Source organism: Bombina bombina, chromosome 1 (genome assembly GCF_027579735.1).
Source record: "Bombina bombina isolate aBomBom1 chromosome 1, aBomBom1.pri, whole genome shotgun sequence".
NCBI lineage: Eukaryota > Metazoa > Chordata > Amphibia > Anura > Bombinatoridae > Bombina > Bombina bombina.
Window position 1 is genome coordinate 73,164,588 of NC_069499.1, and position 22,498 is coordinate 73,187,085.

At 35.8% G+C, this 22,498-nt stretch overlaps 1 protein-coding gene across 1 annotated transcript in view; it reads left to right on the forward strand.

Annotated features, from left to right (window-relative positions):
• Positions 1–14,547, forward strand: part of BEGAIN (brain enriched guanylate kinase associated) — a 507,736-nt gene extending 493,189 nt beyond the window's left edge. Inside the window, exons 6-7 of the mRNA XM_053697448.1 lie at positions 8,935–9,018; positions 13,168–14,547. Of these exons, the coding sequence (XP_053553423.1) occupies positions 8,935–9,018; positions 13,168–14,547 (1,464 nt within the window). The remainder of the gene's footprint in view (positions 1–8,934; positions 9,019–13,167) is intronic.
• Positions 14,548–22,498: the final 7,951 nt, after the last annotated feature.

A 22,498-nucleotide genomic window follows, 5' to 3' on the forward strand; every position in this document is an offset into this window, starting at 1 on the left:
TCTTTTCTTTGCTTTTGGGATTTTGTTTGTTTTTTAGGTGATTTTATTTTTATTTTATTTTGGCTTTACCTTATTTCTATGTCTATACACTTGATCTAAGATTCATGGTTAATGATGCTTGGTTGTTATTCTTAATTTTATGTTTCTGGAGTCTTGACAGGTATTAGTATATTTTATTTAGATCAGTTTGTTTAGCTTATCTCGCAAGATACGGTGTAAGGATTTATTTATCCCCGTTTAGTAATCATTTGCTTATGCTTGTCACTCATATAATTTAGGATTTCGTAGATATTGCATATTGCCTATTGTAATGTATGGACTTAGCGATATTAGGATAGTTTTCTATCTGTTAGTTTACGGTTTTATTGCCTGGAAACTAGTGCCCACAATTTAGGAATGTTTTTCCAAGTATATATTTTTTGTTTTGTCTTTTGTAAATAATGTTGTATCATTGCACAGTTAATTTTTAAGTTTTTTAATTGTAATAGGGACTCTGCCGGGAGGCGTCCTGGTTGCTATGACAGCCGATGACGTAGGGATCTGCGCGCGGCTGCTTACTTCCGGAACGCCACCGGCGGGGCTGCACTTGGGAGCGGGTCTGCTTGCTATAAAGGGTGAGTTACTGTATTTACCTGTAAGTAGTTGTCTGAAGACGGGGGCAACCCCGAAACGTCACAGATTAAAATTGTTATTGCTAAAAAAGACCCGGTGAGTGCTTTTCTCTTTGGATGCTTGTATTATTATTTTAAGGCACCCCGGGCAGGCTGAATGATGATCATGTCACCGTGAGTGCTTCTACCTCTTTGGATATTATATATATATATATATATATATATATATATATATATATATATATATAAAAGAAATGGTTACAAAACTAAAAAAAAAATCAATCAATACTATTAAGAAAAAGCATGACAATACCAAAATTACGATTTTTGACCAATGGGTCTAATAATGTGGCAAGGTACTGTATATATGTATTTGTGTGTTTATATATATATTTTTTTAAAGTATATGTATATATATACTGTATATGTATATATATATATATATATATATATATATATATATACAGTTGCAAGAAAAAGTATGTGAACCCTTTGGAATGATATGGATTTCTGCACAAATTGGTCATAAAATGTGATCTGATCATCATCTAAGTCACAACAATAGACAATCACAGTCTGCTTAAACTAATAACACACAAAGAATGAAATGTTGCCATGTTTTTATTGAACACACCATGTAAACATTCACAGTGCAGGTGGAAAAAGTATGTGAACCCTTGGATTTAATAACTGGTTGAACCTCCTTTGGCAGCAATAACTTCAACCAACCTGTAGTTGCAGATCAGACGTGCACAACGGTCAGGAGTAATTCTTGACCATTCCTCTTTACAGAGTTGTTTCAGTTCAGCAATATTCTTGGGATGTCTGGTGTGAATCGCTTTCTTGAGGTCATGCCACAGCATCTCAATCGGGTTGAGGTCAGGACTCTGACTGGGTCACTTCAGAAGGCGTATTTTCTTCTGTTTAAGCCATTCTGTAGTTGATTTACTTCTATGCTTTGGGTCATTGTCCTGTTGCAACACCTATCTTCTGTTGAGCTTCAGCTGGTAGACAGATGGCCTTAAGTTCTCCTGCAAAATGTCTTTATAAACTTGGGAATTCATTTTTCCTTCGATGATAGCAATCCGTCCAGGCCCTGACGCAGCAAAGCAGCTCCAAACCATGATGCCCCCACCACCATACTTCACAGTTGGGATGAGGTTTTGATGTTGGTGTGCTGTGCCTCTTTTTCGCCACACATAGTGTTGTGTGTTTCTTCCAAACAACTCAACTTTGGTTTCATCTGTCCACAGAATATTTTGCCAGTACTGCTGTGGAACATCCAGGTGCTCTTGTGCAAACTGTAAATGTGCAGCAATGTTTTGTTTGGACAGCAGTGGCTTCCTCTGTGGTATCCTCCCATGAAATCCATTCTTGTTTAGTGTTTTATGTATTGTAGATTCGCTAACAGGGATGTTAGCATTTGCCAGTGACTTTTGTAAGTCTTTAGCTGACACTCTAGGATTCTTCTTCACCTCATTGAGCAGTCTGCGCTGTGCTCTTGTAGTCATCTTTACAGGACGGCCACTTCTAGGGAGAGTAGCAGCAGTGCTGAACTTTCTCCATTTATAGACAATTTGTCTTACCGTGGACTGATGAACAGCAAGGCGTTTGGAGATACTTTTATAACCCTTTCCAGCTTTATGCAAGTCAACAATTCTTAATCGTAGGTCTTCTGAGAGCTCTTTTGTGTGAGGCATCATTCACATCAGGCAATGCTTCTTGTGAAAAGCAAACCCAGAACTGGTGTGTGTTTTTTATAGGACAGGGCAGCTGTAACTAACACATCCAATCTCATCTCATTGATTGGACTCCAGTTGGCTGACATCTCACTCCAATTAGCTCTTGGAGATGTCATTAGTCTAGGGGTTCACATACTTTTTCCACCTGCACTGTGAATGTTTACATGGTGTGTTCAATAAAAACATGGCAACATTTCATTCTTTGTGTGTTATTAGTTTAAGCAGACTGTGATTGTCTATTGTTGTGACTTAGATGATGATCAGATCACATTTTATGACCAATTTGTGCAGAAATCCATATCATTCCAAAGGGTTCACATACTTTTTCTTGCAACTGTATATATATATATATATATATATATATATTCACACAAATCACAAGTGTGGACCGCATTCTCAGACCAGACAGGGTACACATCCCAAGTCCCTGTAAATTCCCCAGCCCTGAATACTGACAGACAACTGTACAGTTCCCAGCATCCCAGGCAGTTAACCCCTGAGCTGCCTGGGTGACAGGCCTTAGGGAAACTTACAAAAATTATCAACACAACACACAGAAAACCTGGCACTCACCAGCAGGCACACAGCAATGTTAAAAAGCAAAAATGGGAGAGTCAACTGCATTTTGCAACAAACAGTTTAAGCGCAGGACCACATTAAGTTCTCTCCCCTCCTGGGACCCCAACCAGCAGCCACACAAGCATGATTGAATGGTGATAAGAATGCAAATCCATTAAAATTCGCTAATCGAATGTTATTTCCGGTTCTCGAATGTCACTTTCATTTTTGAATGTTCATAATCGCATATCCACATTTGAAATTTCAAATGTAACATTTTATTTAACAAATACTATTAAGAAGTTCAATAGCTCATGTGGTAGGTAATTTAGTAAATTGATACATAATAGATACAATTATTTTAATTCAAATGTTTCTATTTTGAATATTGCATAATTCAAATATTACATTTAATGAGAACATTAGAAATACTATTACAAATATATCAATTCAATTTTTTTTTATTCAAATACTGAATAATTTAAATCAAATTATTAGAAAAAATTGAATTGAATATTCCATTTAAAGATAGCATTAGAAATACTATTACATTAAACAAATGTTAGAATCTTGAACAAACTTTCAAAATTCTAAATGAACAAATAAATGTGTTAGAATTTGTTTCATTTTTCGAATGATGTAAAAATGTTATATGTATTGGGTACATTTGTAGTTGATTATATGCTATGTATAGACCATTTTCTTATTATCTTAAAATATCAACTTATACCACCTTAAGATTAAGAACCAGATAAAAGCATATTGGAGTCCATATATTGGAGGTCAAAGTGTGTTGATATCAACATGATAATGGATGGTTGGCAAAATTATGCTAAAACCGTGATGATACCGGAAATGGGGGAATATAGGGAAACCGTAAGTGACTTATGGCCGGAACATAAATACCTGAAGTTGGGAACGATAGAGACATCCTTAAAAAAGCCATTGAAACTGGTGAAACACTTGTTTCATACTATTTGACCCATTTATTGGTCCTGGAGGAACTGGTCTAGTTGTATTTGGTATGCACAATAATGGCTAATATAGACAGTTGGGACTCATGGTATATAGGGGGTTCTCATTAGCATTGTTTGTTAGCCCTTGTTTTTAAACAATGTTATTATTTTTACTTATATGTATTATGAAATACTTATCCCATATCTGGCTAGGCTTCAACATTTCAAAGAATTGGCTGCGTATGAGTCTTTAAATCATACGGTACACTTGGAAAATAGAACTTAATAATGCTCCATCAGGTGTGAGTAAAAACTTGGCGGATTTTTAAATAAATATTTCTCATACAATATGGCAGTATTATTGTTTTGGTTTTTTTGTGGAGAAACCACTAAGAAGACACTTTGAAGGACTTGATTTTGTATTATACTGTATATGCTTTGTCACATTATTTTTCAGTTATATTGCTTTTTGGGATTTTTTTTTCCCCCTATTTTTATTGTACATTTATATATATATATATATATATATATATATATATATATATATATATATATATATATATATATATATATATATATCTACACAACCCCAATTCCGAAAAAGTTGGGACAGTATGTGAAATGCAAAAACAAACAAACAAAAAGAGTCATTTAATACAATTAAATATCTTAATTCTAATACAATATATCATATAGAAGTAATGATGCTTGTATATCTATAACAGTATAAAAAGTACAATTTTTATTAGAACCAAATTACACTCTCCCCCAAAAGTAGGATTAGAACTTTATTAGCAGAACTGTTCCTAAGCAAAAGGCACTTAAATAGAAAAAGGTCTTTGAGAGGCATACATTTTCCATGTATTCATCTCATGTAAAAAAGATAATTATATACTTAACACAGGAAATTTGTGTTCTGAAAGAACCATAAACCTCAACAATATTTCTCAGGGTTGCTTTTGCTTTGTTATCTGTAGGATCCTTAAAGGGACACTGAACATGCTTCTAGTAAAAGTTATAGCTGTTTCAAGAGTGTATTTAAGTATGCTCTTGCACTTTAAAGGGACACTAAACCCAATTTTTTTTCTTTCATGATTTCAGATAGAGCACGCAATTTTAAGCAACTTTCTAATTTACTCCTATTATCAATTTTTCTTCGTTCTCTTGCTATCTTTATTTGAAAAATAAGACATATAATCTTTTTTCTTGGTTCAGAAATCTAGACAGCACTTTTTTATTAGTGGAAGAATGTATCCACCTATCAGCAAGGACAACGCAGGTTGTTCATCAAAAATGGGCCGGCATCTAAACCTACATTCTTGCATTTCAAATAAAGATACCAAGAGAATAAAGAAGATTTGATAGTAGGAGTAAATTAGAAAGTTGCTTAAAATTTCATGCTCTATATGAATCATGAAAGAAAAAAATTGGGTTCAGTGTCCCTTTAAATAAAAACATCATTATCAAAAAAGAATGGTAATACATTTATCCAATATCAAATTAGGACCTTCAAACAAACAAGTATTTTCCAGTCTGTCAAGCACAATAACTTTTCAGATTCCTAAGATTGCATATCTCCAAAGAAATTTCAATTTAAAAATTGAAATATTTTTGATATTCTATATATTATTTGTATTTATTTTTTAATTTTATTACATAATAATTTCTAGCTTTTTCATTTTCAATCATATTTGTATTTATGCTAAAAGCAATAACAATGGAAAACACACAGCCAAACTGATGTTAAGAATATTTTAGGAAATGTTATGATAGACGGAGAATCAAGAAGAAGATGCAGACTTTCTTTAATGGCACCAAATATACGGCTAGATTACGAGTTGTGCGTTAAGGTAAAAAAGCAGCGTTAAGAGGTCCTAACGCTGCTTTTTTTACGCCCGCTGCTATTACGAGTCTTGCAGGTATACAAGACTCTTTCGTAAACTTTGTAAAGTCTTTTTTCTATGGGACTTTCATAGCGCCGGTATTACAAGTCTGTCCTGGGAGGCCAAAAAGTGAGCGGTACACCCTACCCTGTCAAGAGTCCTAACGCATTTAAAAGTCAGTAGTTAAGAGTTTTATGGTACAACGCCGTAACATAAAACTCATAATTAAAGTGCTAAAAAGTACACTAACACCCATAAACTACCTATTAACCCCTAAACTGAGGCCCTCCAGCATCACAAACACTAAAATTAAATTTTTAACCCCTAATCTGCCGCTCCGGACACCACCGCCACCTACATTATATTTATGAACCCCTAATCTGCTGCCCCCAACATCGCCGCCACCTACATTATATTTATTAACCCCTAATCTGCCGCCCCAATGTCGCCGCAACCTACCTACACTTATAAACCCCTAATATGCTGCCCCCAACGTCGCCGCCACTATACTAGATTTATTAACCCCTAAACCTAAGTCTAACCCTAACCCTAACACCCTCAACTTAAATATATTTACAATAAATCTAAATAAAAATTCCTATCATTACCTAAATTATTCCTATTTAAAACTAAATACTTACCTATAAAATAAAGCCTAAGCTAGCTACAATATAACTAATAGTTACATTGTAGCTAGCTTAGGGTTTATTTTTATTTTACAGGCAAAGTTGTATTTATTTTAACTAGGTAGAATAGTTATTAAATAGTTATTAACTATTTAATACCTACCTAGCTAAAATAAATACAAAAGTACCTGTAAAATAAAACCTAACATAAGTTACAATAACACCTAACACTACACTTTAATTAAATACATTTACTAAATTAAATACAATGACCTAAATTAAATTAAATTAGCTAAAGTACAAAAAAAAAACACTAAATTACAGAAAGTAATAAACAAATTACAGATATTTAAACTAATTACACCTAATCTAATAGCTCTATCAAAATAAAAAAAGCCCCCCCCCCCCCAATAAAAAACCCTAGCCTAAACTAAACTACCATTAGCCCTTAAAAGGGCCTTTTGGGGGCATTGCCCCAAAGTAATCAGCTCTTTTACCTGTAAAAAAAAATACAAACAACCCCTCCAACTGTAAAACCCACCACCCACACAAACAACCCCCCAAATAAAATACTATCTAAAAAAACCTAAGCTCCCCATTGCCCTGAAAATGGCATTTGGATGGGCATTGCCCTTAAAATGGCAGTTAGCTCTTTTGCAGGCCCAAACCCTAACCTAAAAATAAAACCCATCCAATACACCCTTAAAAAAATCTAACACTAACCCCCTGAAGATCGACTTACAGTTCTGAAGACTGGACATCCATCCTCAAGGAAGCGGCAGAAGTCTTCATCCAACCGGGCTGAAGTCCTCAACAAAGTCGGGAGAAGTCTTCATCCAAGCCGGGCGAAGTGGTCCTCCAGACGGGCTGAAGTCTTCATCCAGACGGCATCTTCTATCTTCATCCATCCGACGCGGAGCTGGTCCATCTTCATGACATCCGACGTGAAGCATCCTCATCCGAAGACTAAAGACGAATGAAGGTACCTTTAAGTGACGTCATCCAAGATGGCGTCCCTTAGATTCCGATTGGCTGATAGAATTCTATCAGCCAATCAGAATTAAGGTACAAAAAATCCTATTGACTGAGGATTGAATAGTATTTTATTTGGGGGGTTGTTTGTGTGAGTGGTGGGTTTTACTGTTGGGGGGGTTGTTTGTATTTTTTTTTTACAGGTAAAAGAGCTGATTACTTTGGAACAATGCCCCTCAAAAGAGGGGGCAAAAGCCATGGCTTAATTAACAGCATATATGCCAATTAGTTCCCCTTTTCCATTTGGCTTTTTGTCCCCCTCTTTTCTTCTTCTTTTTCTTTTTCTTCTCCCTTTCTTTTTCCTCCCTTTCTTACTTTCTTCTTTTCACTGTGCTTGTATGCACCTTATCTATTTATTTTGTCTTCCCCATTACCTACTTGGGCTATCTCCGTAAAATTGTTTTTAACTTTAGGCTATTTAATGCCAGGTTGTCATCAGTAATTTTCACTATGTCAAATTCTAGTACACTTTCTACTTAATATCACAGTTCCTTACAATTGGGCATCACTTAGAGGTTTATCCTACATACCAATGCCCCATTACTTAGTATCACTTGATACCATGACAACTTATTGTTTACACACAGCACTGTCCAATAACACACCAGGACGGCCGCCGGAACCCGGCGCAACAACGTCACTTCCACTTCCGGTTTCGGAATGGCGTTCTCCCGTGGGGACCGGCGGTTGATCCACATAACACATATAGAGCACTAGTTGGTGAGTACACTTGTTTGATATTTTTTCTGTCTGACGAGCGATTCACTCCCCGAAAATGTTTACAGCATTATTTCAATAAACACCTTTTTATTAATGGTGAGTGCTCTCTTTGGACTTACAACTTATATACTACCTGGGATGCACCCCAGCTTGGATTTAGTATAGTGAGTGCTGGACCTTTTGTACAATTAAATTATATATATATATACATATAGATATGTGCCAAAAGTATTGGTACCCTTTCCGCTTTTTTAGGAAAACACATAGTTTTCCCTAAACTCAGTAAACATTTACAAAAGTATTTGGTATCTTAATTTAAATTTTTTGGCCCTCTCGTCTTGCTCCAGTTCTCTCAGGTTTGATGGGTGCCCTTTCCCGGCTGTGAGTTTCATACCAGTACTTTTGGCCATGTCTGTCTGTATGTATATATACTTTTTTAAAGAAATATAGTAACTGTCATGATATAAATAACTTTGTTTCTATTCTAGTCTATTTTTGAAAAATTATTTTATACCAATTAGTGTCATGTGCTGTCACCATACAAGAAAAACATGATTTACAATTTGATAAATCTCTTTCTTTATGCTCACAGTAACAACATATGCAAGCTCTTCCAGTCTCCATCCTGCATTGTGCCTTAGTGTATACATACCTTGACCCTTTAAGGTACTAAGTGGAAGTGATGTCATTTTTAAGGGGTGTGGCCTGTGAAGATTTCTTTATTATGTAAAATAAAAAAGAGATGCATATCATATTGTATATAGAGAATGTCAGGAATTACTGCATGTTTTGTTCTTTCATTTCAGGAACTGTATAGAAAAGACTGTAATTTGGCCTCCCAGCTTCTCCAATGCAGCAAGAGCTACTACAGAGCACATAAGTTATCAGAGGTAATTATTTTTGCAGTAGTCAGTAAGTCAGTCCTGCACTTTGGGTAGGGTGAGAAGGGCAACCGCCCAGGTTGCCGTGCTTTGGGGAGCCCTGCACTGTCAGAGGTGAGGGTACGAGAAGGTGCAATGTATAGTGTATTTTGTTTATGAAGAAGAGTGGGACAAGGTGCAATTTTCTACAAAAAATCAAGAGGTGTTAAATGTCCCTTTATTACTATCACTTATTTGTATAGCACAGCAAAATTATGTAGCCTTTAAAATGCAAAGCTGCATCCCGGTGGATTCCGAACATGACAGGGTGGTGAAAGAATCCATCACAGGTGGATTCTTTCTCCACCCTGCCATTTTCTGAAACCACCTGGATGCAGCGTAGGCAAACCTGAAGTCTTAAAAAAAAACAAAAAAAAAAACATGCAACCGCCCGCACAAAATAATGAAAAAACTCGTAACTGCCCGCAATAAATAAATAAAAAATACGTAACTGCCCGTACGAAGTATAACAAAAAAAAAACTAACCTCCCTCACAAAGTATTAACAAACACCAAAACCACAAACCACCACATCGCAAAATAATAAAGTAATTAATCCCCAATCCACAAATAACAGAATTAAAATATTAACCCCTTAACCGCCAACCCCCACATCACAATAAACTTAATTAACCTATTAACCCCTAAACCGCCAAAGCCCCACATCACAATAAACCTAATTAACCTATTAACCCCTAAACTGCCAAACCCCCACATCGCAATAAACCTAATTAACCTATTAACCCCTAAACCGCCAATCCCCCACATCGCAAAAAACCTAATTAACCTATTAACTCCTAAACCACCAACCCCCACAAAGCAAATAACTAATTTAATTACTAAGCCCCCTAAATTAACCCCAATACTAAGTTACACTTAAATAAAACCTAACATTAAATAACAAAAAAAATAATCTAAAATTACAAAAAAAATAAAAAACCTCTAAAATTACAGTAAAAAATAAACAAAATTTTCAAAAATTAAAAAAATTAAACCTAATCCCTATGAAAATAAAAAAGCCCCCCCAAAATAAATCAATCAGCTCTTTTCCAGCCCATTAAATCCTAACACTAAGCCCCAAATACTGTAGGTACTCATTGTTCCTGAAGTCCGGTGGAGAAGGTCTTCTTTCTGATGGCTACATCATCTTCTATCTTCATCCGGAGCGAAGGCGGCATGGAGTGTAGGTGCGGAGCTGGCTTCCCCGATCCGTGGATCTTCAGCGGCGGTCCTTAACGGTGGTTCTCATTGGTGGTGGTCCTCGGTAGCATGGAGGCTCCTCTTCATGCGATCGTCCATCGCACACTGAAGATTGAATGCAAGGTACCCAATATTTATTGGGGTACCTTGCATTCCTATTAGGTGAAATTTTGAAATCAGCCAATAGGATGAGAGCTACTGAAATCTTATTGTCAGATTTAAAAATTTCAGCCAATAGGAATGCAAGGTACCCCAAATTGATTGTTGTACCTTGCATTCAATCTTCAGTGTACGACAGACATCGGATGAAGAGGAGCCTCCATGCCGCCGAGGACCGCCGCCGTTGAGGACGGCTGCTGAGGATCCACACAATGGGGAAGACAGTTCTGCACCTCCACTCCGTGCCGCCTTCGTTCCGGATGAAGATTGAAGATGATGGAGCCGCCTGGAAGAAGAACTTCTCCGCCGGACTTCAGGAACGGTGAGTGCCTATTTGGGGCTTAGTCTTAGGTTTTTTTATTTTTTGGGGTGGCATTTTTTTAGATTAGGGTTTTATGGGCAGGAAAAGAGCTGATTGCCCTTTTAAGGGCAGTAAAATAGCTAAATGCCCTTTTAAGGGCAATGCCCATACAAATGCCCCCATTAGGGGCAATGGGTAGTTTAGGGTTTTTTTAGAGTTAGTTTTTTATTTTGGGGGGTTTGGTGGGTGGGGGGTGGTTACTGTTAGTGGGCAATTGGTAATTTGTTTAGGTAAAAGAGCTGTAAGGGCTATTGGTAGCTTAGTATTAGATTAGGGGGTGTTTTTATTTTTGGGGGGCTTTTTTATAGGGGTATTAGTTTAGGTTTATTTTTTTATTTTGGATAGCTTTGTTTATTTTTTCTGTAATTTTACATTTTTTATTTTGTGTAATTTTAGCTTTGGGGGTTTGTATATTTTTTCTTAAACAGACTGTCCTCTGGGCAGGCTTATTGCCTAGTGTGTATGTATATGTGTATATATATATATATATATTAGTAGTAACCAGCGTAGAAGTTTTATGACATCAGGCTAAGATAAACCTTCCTGCAGAGGTCCCTCCTCCTTGTAAGGATGTGGCAGGACATAAAGGCCAATGCACATATGTAGTGTAAAAATAATAAATAAAAGCTAAAATCCATTTAAACAGATGAATAATAATATTGCAGTCATTTCTATTAAGTATAAGACACGGCTTAGTGCTTTTTTATTACAACCATGAAACTGACTATGTAAAATCCCTTTTGCATAGAAAAAAGTGAAATAATTCTGTCATCCAGTTATAACCTGGCAGATGGTGTCTTTTTTTCTAAATAATTTATGTTATTTCCTATGTCTCATTTATATCCTAGAACTTCTCAGTAAGACAAATGTCTCTATTTGTATCTTATGATTAGCTAGCTGGTTTATTAATAAATGGAGGGTTTCAAATCTCCAAATTAGAACAAAATAGAACTGGAGAGATTTTTTTTCTTTCGAGCATATGAACTCTAAATTAAACTTTGGTTTTGTTTTGTTTTCTCACTTTATTTTAAGATGCTTTTACTTTTTAACCCTTTCTTACTTCAAGAGATTATATATTTTTAATTTTTATTTCAGTTTGGTAATTTAGGAGAGTAATATTATCAAAAATCATATTTTAGTTCAAGGGACTCGTAACCCACATTTTTTTTTTCTTTCATTATTTAGAAAGAGCATATGATTTTAAACAACTTTTCAATTTATTTCTATGGTCAAATTTGCTTTATTCTTGTGGTATCCTTTGTTGAAGGAGCAGCAATGCACTTCTGGGAGCTAACTAAACACATCTGGGGAACCAATCCACCAATCAACAGCAAGCTCCAAGCTCCTGAGCCTACCTAGGTATGCATTTCAATAACGGATAGCAAAAGAATAAAACAAATTTGATAATTGAATTAAATTGGTAAATTGTTTAAAATCACATGCTCTTTCTGAATCACAAAATAAAAATGTTGGGTTTCATGTCATTTTAAAGACACATTGACCAGTTTAATATTGTAATATAAAATGTTTAATTATAGCATGTGTAGGAAAAAAGTTGGCTACAAACTTTCATTATTATTTTTGTCTTATTTTTCTGTAATTGAACTATAAAAATGTGGGCTTTCCAATTCCACCAAGTATCTATAAAGTAAAGTGTCCTGGCATGTTAAAACTCTCTTGAGAACAGCTAAGGACAGAGATAAACTAGGAAATAAAGTTCCCAAACACTGAACTGTGCAAACATAGGCTATTGGGAACCCTGTTAGCTTATTTTACATTTTAATATTCCCTAGAGTCATTACTTGAAAAGTTCAGTGTTTAGAAACTTTATTGCCTGTTTTATATCTGTCCATAATTGTCCTCATCAGAAGAGATAGATAACGGAAAACCTAAGTTCCGACATGGTGATGTGCCCATTTCATTATAGAAACTAAACTACGTTAAATAAACTAAAATCTGAGGAGCATTTATTCAATATTTAATCAACTATTAATTTTAAAAAAATGCATCTATCTACCTATTATTCTAACACTTACGGTTGAATATCCCTTTAATACTGCTAATTATTGCAAATTTAAGGGTTGACAATTTTAATTTCAAATTTAGATTATAACAATTTCACATTTATTATATTAAAAATATGGTAGCTGCTTATTAACTGATATATTTGACTCTAACCTGCAGACTTGCTGCAAAGTATCTGCCAACTAAATAATTGCCAGCCATATGCACCATTAAATTTGATGAGGCATTCAAATAAACACAACACCTGTTATGAGTTTAGGCTGTAGCACAGTAAAAAAGAATCTAAAGCATCATGTTCTAAACCACTGTTGTAATGCTTTATTATATAAGGTAAAAAAGCAATTTTCCAATGACTTTTCTTCTTTTTTTGGGCAGCTGCCAACTGACTTCCAGGAAAGAGTAAGTCAACATTTGGAAAAGCATGGATGTACCCTGTCTGTCCCTCTTTGTAACAAGTCATATGCTGATAGCATTCCTACTTGTGTTATTGCTAAGGTGTTGGAAAAACCTGACCCCGGGAGCCTTTCATCCCATCTATCAAGTGCATCTATGAGGGATCTGAATTATGAACATGGCAGTCAAGAACATGATGATAAACTTCGTCAACGTCAGCAGTTCAAGTCAGATATTTACTGTAGCGACACAGCTCTATATTGTCCTGAAGAAAGGAGAAGAGACAGGCGCCAAAGTTTTGATGTCCAAGTAAAAGACGAAGTATTTCTAAGATCTCAAAACTCTACGGACAGCACTGTAGAAGATGGTTTCCATTCAAGCTTCTCACATGAAGCCTTCAATGAGTATGTAGCATCCTTGCCAACATCCAGTTCATATTCAAGCTTCAGTGCTACTTCAGAAGAAAAAGAAAATAACCAGACAAACACCTTAACTGCCTCACAGCAGGCTATTTATATGGGAAACAGGGAAGACATTTTTGAAAGAAAGTCCACTACAGGTTATGAGAATACAGCAAGTCCAAGGTTTGTGAAATCAAAGTCTGTCCAGCACATGGAACGTAGTCCAGAGGATACAGTGTCCCCTAACTTCACAAGATCATCTTCCTATGTAGAAGAACCATTCCATTTCTCCAGAATTCATACACAGCAGGCATTAAGTGCTCATAAATCACATAGTGAGTGTAGGAGCTCCCACCTCTCAGAAGAAGACCTTCCAACACGCTGGAGACAACTGAGTGTGGAAGATATTGGTGCATACTCATACAGTAATGCAGGAAGAATATCTCCTTGCAGCTTTACTGAACAGTACTTTGCCCCTAGTCCTGTTAAGCAACTTGAAAGCAGAATGAGCCCTTTGTATGCCAGTTACAAGCAGGATAGTTTTTCAGAGGGGGAGGAGGTTTGTCAAAGTAGAATGGGTGACTCATGCTTCCTCAGAACAGACTCTGGCTTAAAAATTGACATCAGTGCAAGCTGCAAACAAGAAATGTTGTCCAATTTCAAATCATCAAAAGAATCAAGAGACCAAAAAAATGAAAGAATGACAGTACAGATGGGAAATAAAAACGTAGACTCTAATGCAGGGGCTAAAAGGGAGTATGTTGATGTCAGTCCAAACAGTTCTGCAGAATCTCTCAGTCAAAGCCCCATGGAGGCTTCAGACATACAACAGTCTTCCATTGATCAAGGACACCCTAGTTTCCATAACAAACCCCAGCAATTTCAAAGAACTGGAAGTATTGGTTTAACTAGAAAAGATAGTCTTACAAAAGCACAGCTTTATGGGACCCTTTTAAATTAAAGATCTTCCATGTGGCAATAAAACCAGAATATGAAAATTCACAGTGATACAAAACTGGGAATTACCTAGTGGTATTTAGCATCCTGCAGTGCTAGTATTTTTCACATTATGGATCTGTACATTTTGCACTTTTGAGGAAAGTTTCCTTTAAAAGGATAAAAGCATATTGAAACAGTATATATGCAAATTACCTCATTGCATATGTGCAAGATCATTTGGTTAATGGTTACTTTAAGGGACACTTATAAAAGAAAGTTGTTGGTTTCATTATTATAGGTTACATAAAGAAAGATTTTGGTATGGTTAAAACTGTGGTTTTATTAAGAAATTGCATTGTATTCTTGGGTTTTAGGGGTATATTTATCATAGTGCGAGCGGACATGATGCGATATAGTGTATCATGTCCACCGCACATCGATAAATGCAGACAGCATACGCTGTCAGCATTTATCATTGCACCAGCAGTTCTTGTGAACTGCTGGTGCAATGCCGCCCTCTGCAGATTCGAAGCAAATCGTCCGCTAGCAGGGGGTGTCAATCAATGTCTGTCCGCAGCCTCAGAAGGCTCCCCGGAAACAAGGGGCATCAAGCTCACTATACGGAGCTTTATAAATCGGCCCCTTAGTCTCATTTTGGTTTCTGTGTTTATACAAGATTTGAAAAAAAAAAAGAGAACTGCTTGTCAATCTACAGAGAATGAAGTGTTACTGGCATAATTTAATTTCTAATTTAGTGGTAGTAGTTAATTAAAATTCATGTTTATTAAAGAAAAGGCAATCTGTTCTGGCAGCATCATTAGCTAAACTGTTTAACCATTGTGACTGTGAGAATGAGCATGCTCTTAAGTCTTCAGAAAGATCTTGTGCAAGACTTAAACGGACATTAAACACTTGGAGATGGTGATATCAAATGATAAATTGCATATAAAATAAAAAATTGCAATATACTTTCATTATTTATTTTGTCCCCTTTCCCTGTAATTCCATTCTGAAATTGTGAACTTTTCAATTCTTGTTAGAAATGGAAGTGCAGAACGCTGTTATATTCCACACAGCCATTGGCTGCACATTCGAATAACCTATTTATAATTGTCCCAATTGTCTCAAGCAGAGATGGTAACCTAAGTTACAACATGGCAGCTGCCATTGTTTTATAGACACTAAGAGGCCTATTTATCAAGCCGTCAACCACAAATACGCAGCGTAATTGTAGAGAGTCTGATTCAGCAAAAGTTACAATTTGTGATGTAACATAAGATCTGCTGGTCTCAGTCCGACACAGATCGATGCTTACGTCATTACAGATGTTCCGAATACAAATTCGGCACTATCTGACTACTTTTGCTAGTTATCTACTTTCTAACAGGTACGCTCGCCACTATTTCGGCCCGTCGGATGCCATAGGAATCAATGGGAGTCTGAAAGCAGTGAAAGCTCATGTTCGCTGCTGCCTGATATCCCATTGATTCTTATGGGAGAATAAAAGTTATGTTTATACCTAACAACCTAACATAAACACCCCTAATGCACCACCCGACATCGCTGCCACCTACATAAAATATATTAACCCCTATCCCACCGCTCCCGGATCCTGCCGCACCTAATTAAAGTTATTAACCCCTATTCCGCCGCTCCCGGACCCCGTCGCCACCTATATAATGTTATTAACCTCTATCCCGCCGCTCCCCGACACCACTGCAACTAAACAAATGTATTAACCCTTAAATCCCTGGCCTCCAACATCACTACCACTTACTAAACCTATTAACCCCTAAACCTAACAACCCACTAACTTGATATTAAAATTACCTCATCCCTATCTTATAATAAATTTAAACTTACCTTTAGATTTAAATTAAACTATATTAAACTATTAATTAACCTACCCTAACTATTATACTAAATTTACAATAAACTATATTAAACTACTAATTAACCTACCCTAACTATTATACTAAACTTACAATAAACTATATTAAACTACTAATTAACCTACCCTAACTATTATACTAAACTTACAATAAACTATATTAAACTACTAATTAACCTACCCTAACTATTATACTAAAATTACATTAAACTATATTAAACTATTAATTAATCTACCCTAACTGTAATTCTAAAATCACATTAAACTAACAATTAAATTAACTATATTATATATTTAAATACCTAACCCTACTCAAATAATTTAAATCTACAATAAAGAATTACAAAGTTACAAAAAACTAACAACTAAGTTACACAAAATAGCAAACACTAAGTTACAAAAAAAAATAAACACCAAGTTACACAAAATAAAAAATAAATTATCAAATATTTAAACTAATTACACCTAATCTAAGAGCCCTATGAAAATAAAAAGCCCCCCAAAATAAAAAAACCATAGCCTACAATAAACTTCCAATGGCCCTTAAAAGGGCCTTTTGCGGGGTATTGCCCCAAAGATATCAGCTCTTTTACCTGTAAAAAAATACAAATACCCCCCAACAGTAAAACCCACCACCTACACAACTAATCCCCCAAATAAAAACCTAACCTAAAACCTAACCTAAAAAACTTAAGCTCCCCATTGCCCTGAAAAGGGCCTTTGGATGGGCATTGCCCTTAAAAGGGCATTTAGCTCTTTTTCAGCCCAAACCCCTAATCTAAAATTAAAACCCACCTTATAAACCCTTAAAAAAAACACTAACCCCCGAAGATCCACTTACAGTTTTGAAGACCCGACATCCATCCTCAACGAAGCGGCAGAAGTCTTCATCCAAGCGGGCCGACATCTTCATCCAAGCCAGCAGAAGTCTTCATCCATACGGCATCTTCTATCTTCATCCATCCGGCACGGAGCGGCTCCATCTTCATGACATCCGGCATGGAGCATCATCTTCAATCGACGTCTTCTTCCGAATGAAGTTTCCCTTTAAATGACGTCATCCAAGATGGCATCCCTTAGATTCCGATTGGCTGATAGATTTTTATCAGCCAATCGGAATTAAGGTTGAAAAAATCCTATTGGCTCCAATCAGCCAATAGAATGCGAGCTCAATCCTATTGGCTGATTGGATCAGCCAATAGGATGAAAAGCTCAATACTATTGGCTGATTGCAACAGCAAATAGGATTTTTTCAACCTTAATTCCGATTGGCTGATAGGACGCAATATTGGATGACGTCATTTAAAGGGAAACTTAATTCAGGAGAAGACGTCGATTAAAGAGGATGCTCTGCGCCGGATGTCTTGAAGATGGAGCCGCTCCGCGCTGGATAGATGAAGATAGAAGATGCCGTCTAGATGAAGACTTCTGCCAGCTTGGATGAAGACTTCGGCCCGCTTGGATGATTTCTGCCGGCTTCGATGAGGACTTCTGCCGCTTCGTTGAGGATGGATGTCGAGTCTTCAAAACTGTAAGCGGATCTTCAGGGGTTAGTGTTAGTTTTTTTTTTAAGGGTTTATTGGGTGGGTTTCAATTTTAGATTAGGGGTTTGGGCTGAAAAAGAGCTAAATGCCCTTTTAAGGGCAATGCCCATCCAAATGCCCTTTTCAGGGCAATGGGGAGCTTAGGTTTTTTAGATTAGGTTTTTATTTGGGGGGTTGGTTGTGTGGGTGGTGGCTTTTACTGTTGGGGGAGTATTTGTATTTTTTTTTTTTTTTGCAGGTAAAAGAGCTGATTTCTTTGGGGCAATGCCCCGCAAAAGGCCCTTTTAAGGGCCCTTGGTAGTTTATTGTAGGCTAGGGTTTTTTTTATTTTGGGGGGGCTTTTTTATTTTCATAGGGCTCTTAGATTAGGTGTAATTAGTTTAAATATTTGATAATTTATTTTTTATTTTGTGTAACAGTGTTTGTTATTTTGTAACTTTGTAATTTTTAATAGTAAATTTAAATTATTTGAGTAGGGTTAGGTTTTTAAATATGTAATATAGTTAATTTAATTTGTAGTTTAATGTAATTTTAGTATAATAGTTAGGGTAGGTTAAATTAGTAGCTTAATATAGTTTAATGTAATTTTAGTATAACAGTTAGGGTAGGTTAATAAATAGTTTAATATAGTTTAATTTAAATGTAAAGGTAAGTTTAAATTTATTATAAGATAGGGATGAGGTAATTTTAATATAAAGTTAGTGGGTTGTTAGGTTTAGGGGTAAATAGGTTAATTTAGTTTATGGCGATGTGGGGGGCTGGCGGTTTAGGGGTTAATAGGTTTAGTTACTGTCGGCGATGTTTGGGAACGGCGGTTTAGGGGTTAATAGGTTTAGTTAGTGTTGGGGATGTGGGAGGCCAGGGGTTTAGGGGTTAATACATTTATTTAGTTGCGGTGGGCTCCGGGAGCGGACGGATAGGGGTTAATACATTTAGTTAGTTGTGGCGATGTCGGGGAGCGGTGGAATAGGGGTTAATAACTTTATTAGAGTTGCGGTGGGCTCCGGGAGTGGCGGAATAGGGGTTAATACTTTTATTTAGCTGCGGCGGGGTCCGGGAGCAGCGGGATAAGGGTTAAACATTTTAGTATAGTGGCGGTGTTTAGTGACAGGGTATAAATAAAGCTGGGAAAAAGCCAAATAGCAGCGAGATCGATGACTGTTAGTTAACAACAGTCCGCTACTCATCGCCCTGTACTTGGCTTTTGACAGCTTTTGTGTTAAATATGGAGAGCGTATTCAGGTCCGCGGCCGCGATGTTAGGCGATGTCAGGCGAGCATATTGGTGCCGTTGAATGAAAGTTGACGGCTTGATAAGTAGGCCTCTAAACCTTTACACTTATTTTGTCAATATTTAAGCAGCTAATGAAACTTTAAAAAAGACATCTACATAATTCTCAGACTAATCTTTTCTTTAAATGCATCATTCTATCTAGCATTTATTTAGTGTTTAATGTCCCTTTAAGCAACCTGCATTGGTCCACTTCACTATAGTCAATAACAAGCAGTTAGATGGAGTGAGAATTCAATATGGGGCTCATGTGAAACAACCACTTATTATCTTCTCATATGTCCATAAGATCTCTTCTTGCAGGGAGAAGATGGTTTTATTAAAGAGGAGAAGGAGGTGTACACATATTACATTGACCTATTGGCTGATGATAACATAACTACATTAGCCCATTTTAAAAGAATGTGAAATGCCTTGTGTCGTTCTTTATTTTAAACATGATACATTCCTTAATATCTCATTTATACTTTAAACATATTTACTTTGATGTTTTTGAGAATCTACATTTGAAAGTTTCATTTTGAAATAAAACTTGTAAAAAAAACATTCCATTTGATATATTAAAAGGGCATGAAACCTAGGTTTTTTTCTTTCATGATTTAGAAAGAACATGCAATTTTAAACAACTTCTTTTAATCTAATTTGCTTTAATATTTTTAAAAGCATATATAGATAAGCTAAGTAGCTGCTGATTGGTGGCTGCACATATATGCCATGAGTGATTGGCTCACGCATGTGCATTGCTATTTCTATAACAAAGGATATCGGAAGAATGAAGCAAATTAAATAATATAAGTAAATTAGAATGTTGTTTAAATTGTATTCTCTGTCTTAATCATAAAAGAACAGTTTTGGGTTTCATGTCCCTTTAAGTAACCTTGGGCACTTCGTTTATCTCATGTCATAATTCTTCACTGTTTTTTGTGGGGGTTTTGATGCGTGGCATTGTTTTTACACACCCCTCTTGTCACAGGGTATATGTGTTACATGCAGCATTTGATTGATAGAAAGAATGTTAACATATAGGGACAGATTTATCAAGCCCCTGTTTCCGCACGAGCGTTCAGGTTCGCCGGAAACAGAAGTTATGAATCAGCGGTCTTAAGACTGCTGCTCCATAACTTGTCTGCCTGCAGACAGAAATCAACCCGATCGAATTGATTGACACCCCCTGCTAGCGGCCAATCTGTAGGGGACGGCATTGCACCAGCAGTTCACAAAAACTGCTGGTGCAATGATAAATGCCAACAGTGTATGCTGTCAGCATTTATCCATGTGCGGCGGACATGATATGCCACATCGTATCATGTCCGCTTGCACTATTTATTTTATTTTATTTATAAAATATTTTACCAGGAAGGAAACTATGATAAATCTGTCCCTTATTCTAGCATTTTAATGTAGAGAGAAGGAATAATAAACAGCGCTTAGCCTATATAAATATAGGATAGCTAGGGAAGTAAAACAACTTAGTTATATGAACTAATTATAATGCAGAAATATGACACTCCAGATCTATAGTGGTTAGTATAAAAATGTAATATGTATAAATGAATATATATATAAATGACAGCAAAAAGGTTATTTGAGATATACTTCGATAACCTAGGATTAACCTAAAAATCACACATTTAAAAAATCACACATTTAAAAAATAATACAGTACTAAAATTCTTAAAGAGGGGAGGACGTCTCCTCAACCTCTATATGGCATAAATATCAATTCGGCTATTTAAACACCTTTGATTACAATAATCGTTGCTATCGTTGTTCCAAGTTATAGCAACGATTATTGTAATCAAAGGTGTTTAAATAGCCGAATTGATATTTATGCCATATAGAGGTTGAGGAGACGTCCTCACCTCTTTAAGAATTTTAGTATTATTTTTTAAATGTGTGATTTTTAGGTTAATCCTAGGTTATCGAAGTATATCTCAAATAACCTATTTGCTGTCATTTATATATATATTCATTTATACATATTACATTTTTATACTAACCACTATAGATCTGGAGTGTCATATTTCTGCATTATAATTAGTTCATATAACTAAGTTGTTTCACTTCCCTAGCTATCCTATATTTATATAGGCTAAGCGCTGTTTATTATTCCTTCTCTCTATTTATTATTCTAGAATACGTGTGAGATTATTCTGTTTAAACAGCACACAGGGTTGTTAGTGAGGCGCTTCTTATACCTTTCCTATTAGCATTTTAATGTAGAAATGTGGAAGCTCAGCCACAAATAGTGATACACCTTCTCCTGCTGCAGAACAAATCTACTACTTCTAATGCAATTACTAAGAATAAAATAAAACAACATAGATTCTCATGTATGTCAAATTCTGAGATATGGAACTTTTTACAAGTTTCTGGAAACTATGGACATATGATTTGAAAACACTGCTTTGAACAATGACAAAAACATAATTAAGGAAAGAAACATTGTTATGAAGATCATGTAATATTATTAGGTGGACTAAATCAATATACTAGAATGGGATGAAATAGTATCTAGATTACAGAATAAACTATGGAATTAATAAATTATCTATATAATAAATAATGGTTAAAGGGACAGTCTACACCAGAATTGTTATTGTTTTAAAAGATAGATAATCCCTTTATTACCCATTCCCTAGTTTTGCATAACCAACACAGTTATATTAAAGGGATACTAAACCAAATTTTTTTCTTTCATGATTCAGATAGAGCATGAGATTTTAAGCACCTTTCTAATTTACTCCTACTATCAATTTTTCTTTGTTCTCATGCTATCTTGATTTGAAAAAGCAGTACTGTAAGCTTTAGAGCCGGACCATTTTTTGTTCAGCACCTGGGTAGCACTTGCTGATTTGTGGCTAAATGTAGCAAACCAATCAGCAAGCTCTACCAAGGTGCTGAACTAAAAATGGGCCGGCTCCTAACCTTTTATTACTGCTTTTTCAAATCAAGATAACATGAGAACAAAGGAAAATTGATAATAGGAGTAAATTAGAAAGTTGCTTAAAATTGCATGTTCTATCAGAATCATGAAAGAAAAGATGTGGGGTTAGTATCCCTTTAATATACTTTTTACCTCTGTAATTACCTTGTATCTAAGCCACTAAAGACTGATCCCTTATTTCAGTTCTTTTGACAGAATTGCATCTTAGCCAATCAGTGTGGCTCCTAGGTAACTCCATGTGCGTTAGCACAATGCTATCTATATGACACACATGAACTAACACCCTCTAGTGATGAAAAAC